General features: G+C 38.2%; 1 protein-coding gene across 1 annotated transcript in view; it reads right to left on the bottom strand.

The window, feature by feature from the left end:
- Window positions 1-220: 220 nt before the first annotated feature.
- Window positions 221-17,029, bottom strand: part of iars1 (isoleucyl-tRNA synthetase 1) — a 180,270-nt gene continuing 163,461 nt past the window's right edge. The window contains exons 32-34 of the mRNA XM_080181800.1: window positions 13,769-13,915; window positions 6,101-6,253; window positions 221-2,282 (exon numbers count right to left, since the gene is read on the bottom strand). Of these exons, the coding sequence (XP_080037926.1) occupies window positions 2,200-2,282; window positions 6,101-6,253; window positions 13,769-13,915 (383 nt within the window). The 3' untranslated portion in view covers window positions 221-2,199. The remainder of the gene's footprint in view (window positions 2,283-6,100; window positions 6,254-13,768; window positions 13,916-17,029) is intronic.

Genomic DNA, 17,029 nt, shown 5'->3' with positions numbered 1-17,029 from the left:
CACTGAGCGGACCACTGCGCATGCACCAATCCGTCAGTGCTGAGATCGGTACATGTGCAGTGGCCTCTGTCTGCTGGCCTCCCGACTGTTGTTCAGCCCCGTGACTCCAGCAACGCCAGCTCTCCCAACCCCCACTCACCACAGCCCAATTGTTGGACCCCCAAACATGTCCAGGCCAGCCTCCAGTCCCAGGCCCACTAATGAGAATCAAAATAGATTTACTTTAACTGCTACACAGATTAGATAGCTCTGTGCCGATTTCCGGTGTGGATCTAACGGCATCGGAAATCTGGCGCTGGGAGACATGCAGAAGCATGGATGCCCAATTCGAATCAGCCGGCACTAGAGTCTCCCAGCCCACTGCACTAAAAAGCAGCACAGCAGGATGAGAAAATCATCCTCACATTGTTTAGAGGTAGATTTTGTCCACACTAACAACATGAGATGAACCACAAAACAATTTAGTGTCTGGTTACAGAAGGTCTTGATAAAGAGGCTACATTAAAATAAAAGAAAATATACCATTATACAGTTTCTGCAACATCACATTCTTATCTTTATTTAAAGTCAGTTTATCATGTACTGAGAAACCAACAACCTCAACCTGAAATTTAGAACCTAATGTTCACTAGAATTCCCAACGGAATGTGAAGACTAACATTTATTATTACAGAAGCAACAGGAAGGCTGAACAATTTTTAAAAACACAATTCCTAGGCACATGTATAACAAATCAAACAAAGCCTTCCAAATGTACTTTAGCAGCTGTAAGTTATCCAAACCTTTTTTGTCTATTTGTGAGGAATTGCTTTGCATAGTTTCATAATTAAAGACAAGACACTTACTCCAAAGGCTCTTAGGAAGTTAATGAAATGCAAATGCAAGCAACAGTTTCATTCCTACAATGCCATTTTGAAGGTGTCAGGGTGAAAAGTTACCACAGGGATGATCTCAAAATTCATGGGATAAAGGATGCACATTGGAGCTAATGCATTACAAACCTAAATAGAGTCTGACCAAATAATGCAGAAGGGACAAAGTGCAAGTGTATAATGATACCAAAACTGCTTATTAGACAATTATATTGGCTAACTGTCCAATGCATTTGCTGTTCATGCACCATGTTTATGGCTAACTGTATTTTCAGACTGACTGAAAACTGTGGAGGCTTGCTTAATTTTCCATTTATTAAGTAACCCACGATCTGCATGCAACTGTTGTACCTAAGAAGTATTCCTCAAAAGGCAAACCATGTTATTTTTAGGTCATTAAATTACAGTGAACAATCGATGGGCTACCATTCTCTTTAAAAGGTATCACAAAACTATCCTGCAATCTTAGTTGAAGTGCTAGCAATAGGTTTATCGGCCAGGAGGAAAGGGAAATTCCATTACCAGACTGGGCTATGGGAGAAAAACCCAAATAAAAGAATTTAAATATGAAGTGTCTGAGGGCAATTTTCAATTTCAGATGCCACACACTGTAAGCCAATATTGTAATTTATTTAAAATGTATTAGGAATAAATGTATTTTTTGCTTCTCTTTAATTTTGTGGTATAACCAGCATACACAATGGGGATTGTAGAAAAGATGAATAAGATTGTCTGAACTTTGCTGCTTCAGAGTTTGCTCTTTCTTGTTCTAGATGTACATTTTATCTACCCCACTGTACATTATTATGTAGGTGATTGTTTCAGACTCTCCATTTTGTCCCTTGTAGTCCTAGCCTCATGAGCCATAAAGCACTTGCAAAAGAGGATAACTTTCAGATCTCTACCATTATTTCTCATATAGCCAGAAAGAATATGAATCAACAGCCCAGAAATAAATTCTCCTCCCTCTATGGAATGGTGCATGGCCTCTTCTCAGTATCTCATTATAATAGCATTGAGATCAGAATCTCAGAAGATTTAAGAAATGAGCCTACCGTTAGCACCTCTGCCCACCCACCTGCACACCCCATAACACCAATGTATTTCATATCCAACCGTAGATTATTCTGACTCAATCTTAGGTGGAAGTAATCCAACGTGTGGAAGACATCAACCAAAATGTAATTTCATGAAATAACTTTCAAACTGCTTCAGTAAGTTCTGTGATAGGTCAAGTGTATCAAACAACATTTTAAAATTTTTGAAATCAAATCCAGGAACATGGTGATAATGCAGCATTCATAAAATGAAAATATCTGTCCGGATCTTAGGATTCAGCTGTCGTTGGTAAAACATGAATGTAAATGGTCTTCATGTTCAACATTTTCATTGAAGAGTCAGTTGTAATTTCTGGAAAAAAGATAGACATTATTAGGTACTTGCTCATAAAGAGGTTATTTTATTGAAGGCAAACATTCTATGCTGTAAGTCACACTTATCCTTTTTTCAAAATTACAAGAATAGCTTTCAATTGATCATGGAAATCATCCGACATCTGAACTAAAATCGAATAGAATGTAAATAAAGCTCAAAGCCCGAGGATAAGTTCCAAACAATGTTCCTAAATATCAGTGGTTTACTTGCAGTGCCCAATCCAAAATGGAATGGCTGAAAAGCCTGAAACTAGATAACATCACCTCAAAGTCAAAATACCTGAATTTCATCGTAACGTTTTGGCAAATTAATACCACCCGGCACACTGCAGTGAAATATGTAGTTTGATTTGCATTCACGACCAAACACATTTGTAGTTTCCTTGTTATTGTGCAACTATTTAGTTTTCCACGTAGGAGCAACAACACAAGGAAACTGGAACTGCACAAACACTTCTCATTGCAAGCAAGAAGTTATTCCTCCAATTATAAACATTCAATATCATTTCAAGTACTATTGCAATTCTTGCAAATCATTTTCAAAACAATGTTATATAGGATAACCAAAAATCTGGAGAAGACGATGCTTCAAAGAAATGAGAAAAGATATTTATTTGAATATATGCAGAGAGGTAGCCTTGCACTTACTTATAGCTCTGTGCTAGCTTCAAGCTTCAACAAATAATTTAGGTTTCAAAGATTTGAAACCAACTGTTCTGTAAAACACACCAAGTCATTTGTAGTTCTTCATGAATTTTTTGAAGAAAGAGCTAAGCCAATTTCTAATTTCTAAGCCAAAGATCTAATTCAATTTGCATTAGAAGTTTGAACTGATCAAAATTTGGGCACTATTGTATTTTGCAAAAGGAGTTTCATGTCATCTTTCATTCACTCCCTATTTTGCAAAGTGACTTTGAAATAAAGACTCACTAAAAAGACTAGATGATACATCACCACTGCTTATCCTGTCAAATGTTGTCACTGTTCATTCTCACTATATTATGTCTTCACTGCTCAATGTATATTAGAGCTGCCAATAAGCAAAATGGAACAAAATGAATCCAATTTTTGCACCAATTTCTATTCTTCTCTAAATTGTGTCGATCCTCACGAGTATCCAACAATAGACCATGACCCATTTTAAAGTTAAAAAAAGCTACACAGATGCAGCAGCCCATTTTGTTGGCCTACCTACATTGCATTTGAAAATTCATCTGTACAACACAGGTCAAAGATTAATTCAGAATGAGTACAAGCTGCCCACATGGAATTGTACCAGAAATAAAATTCAAGTATTGCACCTTAAAGCTACAATGGTATGTTTGTGTCACTCTGATGTTAATAGAAATGTAAAATAAAGCATAAAGATATATCATTCAAGACAGACTGTGCATTTAATCTTTTTGACACCACTGAAGTATGAAAAAGAACTGACTTTATCATTCCAATTTTTGATAGTGACACTTCCAAGTTGGGACACTGCCAGTGCTAAATCATAACATTTTACACAGATTTATTAACTTGTAGATATGCACAAAAACCATCATGATGGCTGAGTGAGGGAAGTTAAAATGCTGAATAGCCGTAATAAGAAAATGCTAATCTAAAGACTGGAGGAAGCTTAATTATGGAGAAATTGTAAGTTGCAATGAACACTTTCATGGGATTGCTGGTACATTGGAGAAAATAGATTTCCATTCTGCAGTTATTTCAACTGTCCACGCTAGCACAGAGAACATTCCAGAGTTTTACGCCTTTGTACGTACATTAGTAGTTCCAAAGTTATTCCGAGTGCAGATCAGAACACCATCACAGCCAGTACAGTAACTAACAAGGCATTGTACTGCAAACAGCAATGGGCTCCTTGTGGCATTTGTAAATATATAATAGATGTGAATTAGTAAACCCTTCAGTTGATATGACATTTTGTTTAAATTGTACTATTGTATTACAACAACATATCAAAAAAATTATAACTTCCCTTGAACTCTCATTTAAAGAATGACTTGCAATAATGTACACAGGCCTCCATTATTTAGGAAACATTAAGAATAATGACACTCAAGATTCATTTTTCTTTACAGGCTTCTAAATGATGTTCAGCATATGTTGTACATGAATGTGTTGTGCTTTTTTGTTCACCTTCATTCCCTTCTATTACTTTAATCATTGGAAGTATTGACATCATTTGGCCAGTGACCTGCACTAACAAAACTGCACCTTTTGAAAGTGTTACTCTGTCATACCTAATGGAGATGGCAGTCCAGAGACATCTTTAAGCATCAACTACATGTGATCACTTGGCTTACATGTTAAGCATATATCGGAGTTTGATTCACATATTCTCTTCACCCATACTCCACAAGGGAAGCAAAGGATTAGTTAAATTTCTGTTGTGAACCACTGCTGGAGTTTTAAAACTGAATCCAACTTCAAAAGATCAAAAATTCTGTATTTTGTGGCAGCTTCAGAAAATATCAATTATTGTCAGCGTCAAATTATTTAAGAGCTTACATTTTAAAAATGATTCGGGGGAAAAATGATCACAACTGTGATCTGCAGTATTTGGACAAAATGCACATGCCACAAGTTTCTGTGCTTTGGCTTATATGGAATAAACTGACTTAAATCCAATATTCTGGGAATCAAAAACTAAAGGAGGGAAGTACAGAGAAATGGTGGGAGGGACTCACAATGGCTGACAGGGAGTCAAGAAGGTGGATGAAGACAATGGAAGGCCAAGGGGAGGGAATCTGGACCCTGACCAGGCTGCATGAAAAGCTCACAAATAAAATGGTCAAAGGGATACTGCATAATTTACTGGAAGGGGATGCACACAAAGACTCCAGATGCAGTGGATAGAAGTCCAAGTGGGGAATGGGCGCCTTGCAGGTGATGGGATTGGGTGGGGTGGTGTATAGAAGGACAGCTGTTGAATTGAGGACCTTTGAACCTGCCAGTTGGCAATGGGTAGACTAATCAGAGGATCTTGCATGTGCATAATTAATGAGGTTCTAAGAGCAGAATCGGGTGCAGGTTGCTGCCATTCTGACCGGTGGAAAAGGCACCATTGGAGCAGCCCACCATCGCATTTAGTCTCAAAAACTGAAAATTCCGCTGATAGCACCCAAAGATAGTTTACCATAGCAAGCAGCTGGCAAGGCAATAACATGTTGTACACATGTATCAAAAATATGTTAACAGACTCAATGTGCTCAAATTTAATCTTGCAGTACTCAGCAAGCATCACAAACATACAAATGGCTCTGAGCAGGGAAGTGGGATGTAAGTATATCCGCAACACATACTCGGATCAATTAGAAAGGAAAGTTTGATCTGTGGCTCCTGCACTTGAAGTTCTCTTTATGCTAAGACCAACTGTTCTAACCCACGGATCACTATATTCCAGGTACAGAACTCTCAAAATGCAGTTGCTCCCCAGCTCTCCCAGACAGTGCTTACGTAATCAAAAATGTGGCATTGTGGCATGGTGGTTGGCACTGCTGTCTCACAGTGCCAGGGACCTGTGTTCGATTCCCAGCTTGGGTCACTGTCTGTGTGGAGTCTGCACATTCTCCCCATAGATGGGTCTGTGTGGATTTCCTCCGGATGTTTCGGTTTCCTCCCACAGTCTGAAAGACATGCTGGTTAGGTGGCCATGCTAAATTCTTCCTCAGTGCATCCGAACAGGAACCACAGTGTGGTATCTTGGGGATTTTCACAGTAACTTAATTGCAGTGTTAATGTAAGCTTATTTGTGACACTAATAAATAAAACTTGAAACTTTAGACGTACCTTCTGCTTTGGTATCATTTAGACACAATTTTAGTTTCTTGCTTCTAAGGCCAAATACTTTGGCTGTCTCATGAAGGAGGTCAGGGTATGTCAGTCCATTCTGACCAGCAGGGTTTTCCAGCAAAAGAGTTCCAACTGTTCCGTTGAGGCATTCTGTAATAGGGTAACAGAACACATTAGCAAAATGCTGACAACACAGTAATTTCAGTCCTTGGTTCATTTTTGTTGCTCCTAAATAATAATTCACATGGCTCTTAGACACACTGGAATGAAACAATCACAAAGCCAACAGATCAGTAGCACTGTGTTCATGCTGTCACTTTCTGGGATTTGCATTTTTAGATCAGGTGATGTACTGGAGCTATCAAAACCACCCACTATGAAAAGCCTTGGACTGGTATGCAGGTTGGAGAACAGAGGAATTTGGTTTTCTTGTAAATAGAAATTGTGGCCTTAGATACTAACAATACACTTTGAAAATCATAGTACGACCAGACTAAGTCAACATGGTTTTACAAAAACGAAATTGTTTGACAAATTTGTTTGCATTGTTTTAACGATGGGGTAGATAAAGGGGATTAAATAGATGTAGCGTACCTGGATTTCCAAATGGCATTCAACTAGTGCCACACAAAAGATTAATGTGCAAAAGAACTCATGTAGTTGGGGATAATATGTTAGCTTTCAAAGAAGTTGGCAGTTTGTGACTGGTAGAATGCTGCAAGGATCAGTGCTGGGGCCTCAGCTATTTACTATCTATATTAATGGCTTGGACGAAGAGACAGAGAATAATGTTTGCTAACAATAGAAAGGTTGGTGGGAATGTAAGCTGTACATTCATATCCTTCCAATCCCATCGTATTCATGTATTCGTCTCATTGCCCCTTAAATATTGCTATTGTACCTGCTCCCACCACCTCACCAGGCAGTGTGTTCTAGACATTCACTAACCTTTGTGTAAAATACTTACCTCGCACTTCTCTCCTGAACTTTTCCCTGTGCATTTTAAACCTATGTCCCCTAGTACTTGATTTTTCTACCCTAAGAAAGAGCATCTGGCTATCCACTCTGTTTATGCCACTCATAATCTTACAAAATTCTATCAGGTCACCCTTCAACCTCTGTCGTTCCAGCGAGAACAAACCGAATTTAACCAACTTCTCCTCACAGCTAATACCTTCAGACTAGGCAACATCCTGGTAAACCTCTTCCGTCCCCTTTCCAAAGCATCCACTTCCTTCTGGTAATATAACGAACCAGAATTATACACAATATTTTAAATGAGGCCTACCTAAGGTTCTGTACAGCTACAGCTGCCAATTTTCGTATTCAGTGCCCTGACTGATGAAGGCAAGCATGTCGTACGCCTTCTTGACTACCTTATCCGCCTGCGCTGCCGTTTTCAGTGATCGGTGGACATGTACGCCCAGATCTCTCTGCCTGTCAATACTCTGAAGCATTCTACAATTTAATATACAATTCCTACATGCAACGGACCTTCCAAAATGCATTATCTCACACTTGTCTGGATTAAACTCCATCTGCCATTTCTCTGCCCAATTCTCCAACCGGTCTATATCTCACCATATCCTCTGACAATCCTCTTCACTATCTACAACTCCACCAATTTTTGTGTCGTCTGCCAATTTACTAATCACACCAGCTACATTTTCCTCCAAATCATTTATACATACTACAAACAACAAAGATCCCAGAACTGATTCCTGTGGAACACCACTAGTCACAGCTTCCCATTCAGAAAAGTAAGGTGGCAACAAGAAAAGAACAGCAGAATATTTTTTTTTAAATGTGAAACTTTAAATGTTGATGTTCAGAAACACATGGTTCCACTCAAACAAAGAACACAACATTGGCAGAGGTAAAGTGAACATTTAGGGAGGCAAATGGTATGTTGATCTCTGTTACAAAGGGGAAGCACCAGACTCCACATCTCCAACAGTCACTAAGTGTGCAAAATGCATGCCGAAAACCAATGATTTCATTGTTCACCATCCGGAATTCAAAGGGAAGCAAATAATCAAATTGGCTAATCAGAGGTTAGGCTCCGATTGGCTGATTTGACTTCCCGAGTTCTTCTGTTACTGGACATAAAAGCAGTAAGCAGCAACTAGAACGGTGATGGCATCTGAGGAGTGGAGGCAGCATCAGAGGAAGGGAAGTACTCTTCCATATTTTCTCTACCTGCCAGCAGAAAGGAAATGCCTCCTAAAGTGGGCACAGCTTCCAGAGGCTAATATTAAGGAGCTATAGGATGGTGGCTTGGTTGAGTGTTATTGCGAGGGGATCATGTAACTGGTGAATGTATTTGTGACTGTGCACTTCTTCCTAATAGATGCATAGATATAGCTAAAAAATACTTGTTTGCATTTGATTTCTGTGTTTGCAACTACTTCATGTCAAAAAGGTGCACTGATGTTATGAGAATGCTTGGCATTCCCCAATGCTCTTGGTAGGTCATTAGGGGTTCTGTTTGGGAAGGTTTGGAAATCCCTATATTACTAGATGCCAATTATTCCTCTACTTGTATCAAGGCAACAGAACTCAAGTGGCAAAAGTTACAAAAGGCTGAGTTTTCAGCCCTTCCCACTGGGGGAATCTTCCATATCAACCAATGGTGACCCCTGCAGCGGGTTGCCCAGCAGCATGGCCAGTGTGCTGTTGACACTGGCAAGACTGGAAGATCTGCTGACCAATGGCGAGCTGCCTCTGCCATCAGAAAAGACACCACAGTGGAGGCGGAAAATCCTGCCAAAAGTTAAGTTTCTTTAGGATGAAATCGTCTATTCCCCAGTACACTATTGAATACTTATTTCCAATTTTGTTATGCAATTAATAAAATTAAAAATAAATCCTCTACAAAACAATGTAAATTTTCATGAGACTAGACTGTTTTTTCATTTGTGAATTTATTGGATATCCACATGAGTTATATAAAAAAGTGGAGCAGAGCATTTTACTGCAGATTGAGTACTAAAAATCAAAATGTATTTTTTTCCATACTAAAGTGCAATTTTGATAAGAAACATAATGCACGTTCATCTTATCTAAGATGCCAGCCACTAGAATTGGTCTTATTCGCAATCAGGCAAGGTTGCCATTCTGTTTGGTTAGCTAATCTCCCATGAAGAAGTGTTGTACATGACATTGAGTGAATACAAGATTGTACAGTGTCTTAAAATTCAATGGAAATTCACACATCAAGAATAGCCTTCTGCATGTGGTACAAGATGATATCCAGAATTTTTGGAACTACCATAAGACAGCAAATTCAGCAAGGCAAAGAATCTGGAGATAGAAACATTTGGATCAATTGAGTGCGTCTTGATTTCCAATTTGAAGTGCAGGAGAATGGAGAATTGTTACTTGCAAACTAGTGATAATGGGGAACAACAAAAGATGCTTACCAGCAAAGATAATACACCCTCAAAATCAAGCTCAGGAGGTAAAAATACAAAACATCTTTTTTTAAAAAGTTACTAAATGAGTATTTATATTGCAAACATATGCAATGAATAGTGCAGATTTTTATTTCACTTAATTAATAACTATGAGATGAAACATAAAGCATTTAAAAAAATGTGAGCAGCGCTTTGCTTTAGTGCAGTTATGACAGAAAGATAGCTGCCACGGATACCAATTGTATTTGTTTACTGCTGCACCATTTTAAAAAAATACGTAAATTCAGAATGATGCAAAAAATGCAGCTTCTGAGTAACAGGTCACTGGGTTTGCTAATACAGTAATTTAATAAAGTACATTTTACATTGTAAACAATCCATTCCATGGGTTCACATCCAATTCATTTTGTGCGCAATGGCAAATTTTAACTTCAATTAATATAATGCACATTAAGGTTTATGTCACACATAACCAATCAATCATTTTAAACATGGTGAAAACTATCACGAAGATCCATTTGCTGCAACTGTTGTGTAAACTTCAAATGACAAATCTTTTGAATGAGTGAACTTATAGGAACAAGTTGCATAAATAATTTACCAGAATGGTTCTGGGGATGAGGGCTTTAGTTACGTAGCTATATTGGAAAATCTGGGATTGTTTTCCTTTCAAGAAAAAGTATTGAGGGGGTTTGATAAAGATGCTCAAAAATCATGAGGGTCCTGACAAGAGCAGAAAGAAAGAAAAGAATACATAGTGACATGAGGAAAAACCTACAGTGTGTGGCTAGGACCTGGAATGCACTCCAAGGAGGGTGGCGGAGGCAGATTCTATTGTGGGTTGAAAAAGGAAATTGAATAAGGATCCAAAGCAAGGGCAACAGGGAACAGCTGGAGTAGTGGGACTAGCTAAATTGTTCTTCCAGAGAGCCAGCACAGACTTGATAGGTTGAATAGCCTTCGCCTGTGGTGCGACTATTCTACGAAATCATTTGGATTGTCTGCAAGTGAGTGTACCAAAAAAATCTTAACAGAACTGCCATTTAAATCATCCCAAGCTAAGAGTGTTGAAACGAAAACAAAGTGTTGGAAAATCTCAGCAGATCTGGCTGGCATCATTTATGGAGAAACCCAAGAGTCTTGACTTTGCTAGGATTTAAGCTTGTATAATGTAGAAATATTATAACAGAGCAGAAACAGATCCATGTTCCCCACAAACCCATATCTTCCTGTTTGGCATTGTAGACTTCTAACTTAAGAAGTCACTACAGCATATCTTATTTCACAATATTCCATATAGACAATTTTTGCTTTTAAATTATTTTTCATTTTTCTGTTCTGTTCTTCAGCTTCTTCATACAACACAGAGCAGACGGAAGGCAATGAGTTTACTATGAAGCCTCTTAATAAACTCAGTCTTGTCAAGATTACGTCCATGGAAACATCAGTATCACTTGCAGAAACTCGATTAGCATCCCTAAGATCCATTTTTGCAACCCAGGTCTAAACTAAAGTCCAACGCCGACATCTTCACATCGTAAACTAAACCTACCAGACCTCCCCAAACGTGAGAGACAATATCCTTCTTTGATGACTGTAAAAGTTTTGTTGAAAAAGCTTGCCTCAGGAATACAAAACAAGAAAAAAGTTCTTAAATGAGAACTTTGTCACTACTAGAAAAACTGTATAGTGACAGCAATCTGAATAATACTTTAGATTTCCATACACTTGTTGCATCTAGTTCACTAGCAAAGCTTTGATGTTTTACACACAAATTAGATCACACTAGTTTATGGTACATCAATTATATTAAAATTCAACTTTGAATTATACATCATTTGAATATAGCTATATACGTTATCTTTCTCCCACCAAAAAAATGAAAGAAGATTCCTCCATTAGAAACTACATCTATACCCAGAACTCAATTAGGGACTCCATCATATCAGTTTCTCACATTTTCCTCCAAGTGCTCTAGGTTATCTTTTTAACCTACTTATTTTCCCTAAAAACAATAAATAAATTAATCCCCGGCTAAATTTTACTGAGCATCAATGGATTATTCCTAAAGTCTGCACTTCAGCTTCCAAAAAAATGCATAATGTTTCACACAGCAAATACCATATGTGCACCCAATGACAGCAGCCTTTCACATTATTCATCCTGGCATCATTGACCCATTACAATTTTCACCTTTGCAACAATTCTTTGTGTGGAAAGAATTAAATACAAAATAATGGAAGTTATATTCATGTTCCTATTTCTGGACTCACCCACAAATGGAAACATCTTCCCTCTGTTTATTCCACCAAATTCTTTTATAACCATGAAAATCTTTATCAGCTCACACCCAGTTCTCTCTTTTCCACAGAGAAAAGGCCCAGCTTGATCAGTCTTTTATGAAGGATATAGTCACTCAGTTGGTTGGACAGCTGGTTCATGATGCAGTGTGATGTCAACAGTGTGGGTTCAATTCCCGTACTGGTTGAAGTTATTCATTAAGGCCCATTTTCTCAATCTTGCCCCTCACCTGAGGTGTAATCTTCAGGTTAAAATTACTACCAGTCAGCTCTGGTCACCTGGGACTATGGCGACTTTAACTTTTAAGTCTCTCAATTCTAGTATCATCCTAGTAAATTTTTATTGTGCCTTCTCCAGTTTGTCTGGATTCCTTTTATAACATAGAACTGAACTGTCCACAGTACTCCCAGGTTCAATATAACTAACCTAATTTTTCTGCTTTTCAATTCAAGCCTCTAAAAACAAGCCCCAGCGCTTTGTTCACTTTTTAAAAAAATTTTCTTAATCTATGTTGTTACTTTTTAATGAGTTGTCTATCCGAAATCACCCAGCGATTTGTTTCTCTATCACACGCACACGACTTTCAACAAGTATGTGGTCTTCTTATTCTCTTTGTACAAAACAATGTAGCTTGTTTGCCAATTACACACCTATTCAAGTTTGTTAATGCTTTCCTGTAGCTTGTCTCAGTCCTCTTCGATATTAAATACACTTCTCAATTTAATGCCATCTGCAAATTTGAAATTGTACATCTGATTCGAGTCCAAATTGTTTATATAAATGGTGAATAACACTGGTCCCAGCACCCATCTTTGGTTTACACCACTCTCCACAATTTGCCAATCTGACAAAATACCTTTAACCCCAACCTTCTGTTTTCTGTGTTGTACTCAGCTCGCTAGCTGTTCTGGCTCCAACCCCCTGCCTTCACATGATCTGGCTTTAAAGGAAGTCGGGAAATAAAAAAGGCATTGAAGGCAGCAGATTATGGAAACAGTCAAATTTTGAGGTAACAAAAACACAGTTGAAGATTTCAGCAACCAAGGTACACAGGAAATGCAGAATAGACAATGATAACAAAAAGTAAAATTAAATGGTGCAGATGTTGAGGACATAAGTGTTTGGTGGGGAATAATTGTTAAATATTTAAGGCGCATGAAATGTCAAACTAACAGGCATTCATCTGTCACATCTGTGTATATGTGTTATAAATAAATTTCTGTATGACACCTGGACTCTATTTCTAATCACAAAATTTTAGGCAGAGTATCAAATCATGGATGACAAGCTGAACAGAAAGTGAGGAAAAACTGAGAAAACTAAATACTGAAAAATTATGAAATTATAACATAAAGCCAAGAGCAGTCAACAAAATTTAGAAAAGAAATGAGAACAGATGAAATAATTTTAAATATCTTTCGAAATTTCATTTTGATTCCTCCACTCAATTAATGACAAATCATACATACTCCTGTAAAGTTGAGTTTTAAGTTTGAATTTTTAGACAAAAGCCTAAAAAACTTAAATGAGATTCACGCCATTCTCTGGTGGATTTTCTTATTAATCTTTACACTAATAATAATTTTGATGAGTTCAAATTATTCATGTTGTTGCGCTTTAGAAAGCAAGAGAGTGAGAGAGAGGGTGAGACATAGCCTGCAAGAGTGGTGGTGAGCCAAGTGTTAAGGGGGAAGTGTTAGGATTTGTTATTGAAGAATTAGGATTTGTTGGCCAAGAGATTGATATTCAAGTATACACAGCACAACTGAAAATGAATTTTACAACACAATACAGGTAAATACAACATTTACAAACGTTTAATCTATTCAAACTAAAATTTACAGCAGTAAAATCCTCTGGTGTGTTGAGCAAATTCTCATTACTTTTGAAGTGAAATATTTAGAACAATTTGAAGTCAAACAGTTTGTGTTGTTCTCTCTAGGCATACCTTGAGGCATGGCATCCACCAGCTGTAAATTGACATATTTGCAGAGCAGGGTATCAGTCTTCGTGACAGCTTCTGCTGGCACAACCCCAGACGTCACGTACAGAGTCTTTCCATTCAGACTCAGTAGGTCAGTTTCATTCGTCAGCTCTGGAAGAGACCAACACAGTCAGTCAACCAGGATGCACTTACACTCGTCTTCATTCGAAAATTAGCAAGCTTTCTTTTCCATTCTGCGGTTCACTCCAATGCAGCTGATCAGTGACATTTCAGCATGGAGTTAAAGGGATGACTTGTCAATTGAGGTACAAATTGTCAACAATTTAAGAAACATGCAGTATTGGGGAAACTGGAATTAAAGAATTAGTTTCCAGCAGACTGACTATGAATTGTTCCCATCCAAAAAAAAGTTACACTGAACATTTAAAAAAAAGCCACTTATTATTTCCAATCATGATTATTACTCATGTTTTATCCTGATTGCAAATTGAAACTATAACTTAGATTTTTGAAAAAGAAGAAATTTGCGACATTAAATCCAAACGAGTGGGACTGGGGAATAAAACAAAAATGAAAGAAAAACACATTTGTAAAACAAAGATCTCAAATTTTGTGGGAAACAGCTTCAACCATGTCAATCAATTATGTTATTCCCAGCACTATACATTATTGTCTATGCAAAAGTCTAAATAGATAACTATGGCAGCTCGAATCGTCAGCTAGGAAAATCACAGATGCAGACCATGATAACTTGATATCTGTGACATGTTCTTTGGAAAAAAGTACTTTCCTTCAATGAGTAAGCACAACTGAGAGCTCAAGCGACACATGCTATAAACCCATGCCATAAAACTCTGTCTCAGTCTGTTATAATATTAATTTAGTGCTTACCTGAGCGGTAGTAAAGTAAATACTCATGAACATCGCAGATCTATGGTGATGATCATAGAGTTGGAGAGTCTTTACAATAAAATCCCTACAGTGCAGAAGGAGGCCATTCAGCCCATCGAATTTGCACTGCCACAATCCCACCCAGGCCAGATTCCCATAATCACATTTACCCTACTAATCCCCTCACACTAGGGTGAATTTAGCATGGCCAATCATTCTAATCTGCACATCTTTGGACTGTGGGAAGAAGCTGGAGCACCCAAGGAAACCCATGTGCACACAGGGAGAACACACAATGACTTGAGGCCAGATTTGAACCCGGGTCCTGGTGCTGTGAGGCAGCAGTGCTAACAACTGTGCCACCCTGCCAGACTTGATGGACCGAATAGCCTCCTATACTGTAAAGATTCTATGATTTGCAAGTATACAGAATTTCCTTCTTGTTCTCCATAGAGGTTGACACTCTTAAAATAAACCGAACTTTCAGTGAACGATGAGAAGGATGACGATAGATAAGACTTAAGACTTTTGTTGTAACAAACTAAGAGCAACATTGATTAAATACTATTTCAGTAGACAAATCATACTCTAAGCTTCAGAAAATATTTGTAATCAACAAATGAATCAAGGATTATGCGGATAAGGCAGGAAACTCGAGTTGTGGATTCACCCAAGATCATCCGTGATCTCATTAAATGGTAGACAGACTTGATGGGCTGAATGGTCTACTTCTGCTTCTGCTCTTATGTCTTATGATCTAAATAACTTCCATTTAATTTTTACACTCCAAAAATCCCCCGTCAGGTTAGACTTCACTGTCCCTGAAGAAGATATTTCCATGAACCAGTCCAAAGTTATTTTCAGCTCCTTTCTTTCAGTCGGATAATCTCCACTTTCATGATGAGGGTTGAAATTAAGATCCCTCCCTCTGGCCTAAGATAGGCAAGTCTCCCAGCTTTGTTTAAACCTTCGAGAGTGTAGTCTCTTTAATCCAAGTAAAAATTTTCACCCATATCCTACATGCTGTACAATAGATATTTATTGCTTCTATCTCTCTGGGTTTTCTCTCTAATTCTTGCGTACTGGCGCTGTATGTGAAATCCATGAATCACATGTGACTTATATCCATATAGAATTGGTAACTAGCAAGTTTGGCTGAGACCAGTAATTTTTTACTTAAAAAAAAATTTTAAAAAAATCAGGAATCTGAGTTATTTACCAAAGGAAGGAAGCCAGAAGAGTCCACGTTTAATTTTTTTTTAAACTATACATGAGTCAAACAAAGCAAATACTGAAAAAGTCTTCTCATATCAGAATGAACATCCAAGTTAAAAATGAATTATCAGATAAATTGCAGTCAATTATATATTAAACAGCAACATAAGCTACAATTAAGACAGATCTTATAAACTGGCTTGCCATTCCACTCAGCATTTAACATGTCAATTTCAGTCATAAATTCCTTCCAAACTCTATTTTCCTCATGAAGAATTTCTGTTCCCCTTCTAGGATTTAGCCTGATTCCCAGCCATCAGCATCATGCAGCCAACCTAAGTTCCATGAGCACAGTCTCAGTTGCCCTTTTCAATTAGGGTCAGTCTAAAAAAAACAAGCTTCAAAATTATTCTCTAGACATCCAACTCCATTTATCTTGGAATTAAATAGGGTGTTTGAAGTATAAACATTGACAAAACCAGACATTCCCACCTCACTGGGACTTGGAGACTAAAGTGCATTCACTGTCAGCACTGCTGCTCCAGTCATTGCTTACAGATAACGGCTAATGTTACGCCGTTGTTTAAGAAGGGTGCCAGGCAAAAGGCAGGGAATTATAGGCCGGTTAGTTTAACGTCTGTGGTAGGTAAAATGTTAGAATCTGTCATTAAGGAGGAAATTGCGAAGCATCTTGAAGGGAATTGCTTGATAGAGCAGACGCAGCACGGTTTCATTAAAGGGAAGTCGTGTCTGACAAATTTACTGGAGTTCTATGAGGATGTGTCTAGGGCGGTGGATAGAGGAGAGCCGGTGGATGTGGTCTTTCTAGATTTTCAGAAGGCGTTTGACAAAGTACCTCACAAGAGGTTATTGCAGAAGGTCGAGGGACATGGAGTTGGGGGTAGGGTGTTAGTGTGGATAGAGGATTGGTTGTCAAATAGGAGGCAGAGAGTGGGGGTCAACGGGTGCTATTCGGATTGGCGGATGGTGACTAGTGGAGTTCCCCAGGGGTCGGTGCTGGGGCCTCAGCTTTTTACCATTTATATAGATGATCTGGAGGAGGGAACCGAGTGTAGGGTGTCGAAATTTGCTGATGACACCAAGATTGGGGGAAAGGCAAATTGTGCGGAGGGTGTGGAGAGTCTACAGAAGGATCTA

Source organism: Carcharhinus amblyrhynchos, chromosome 3, assembly GCF_965287045.1.
Source record: "Carcharhinus amblyrhynchos chromosome 3, sCarAmb.v2.hapA, whole genome shotgun sequence".
Taxonomy (NCBI): domain Eukaryota; kingdom Metazoa; phylum Chordata; class Chondrichthyes; order Carcharhiniformes; family Carcharhinidae; genus Carcharhinus; species Carcharhinus amblyrhynchos.
Note: the sequence above shows the minus strand (reverse complement) of the source record. Positions and strands in the feature narration are given on the sequence as shown.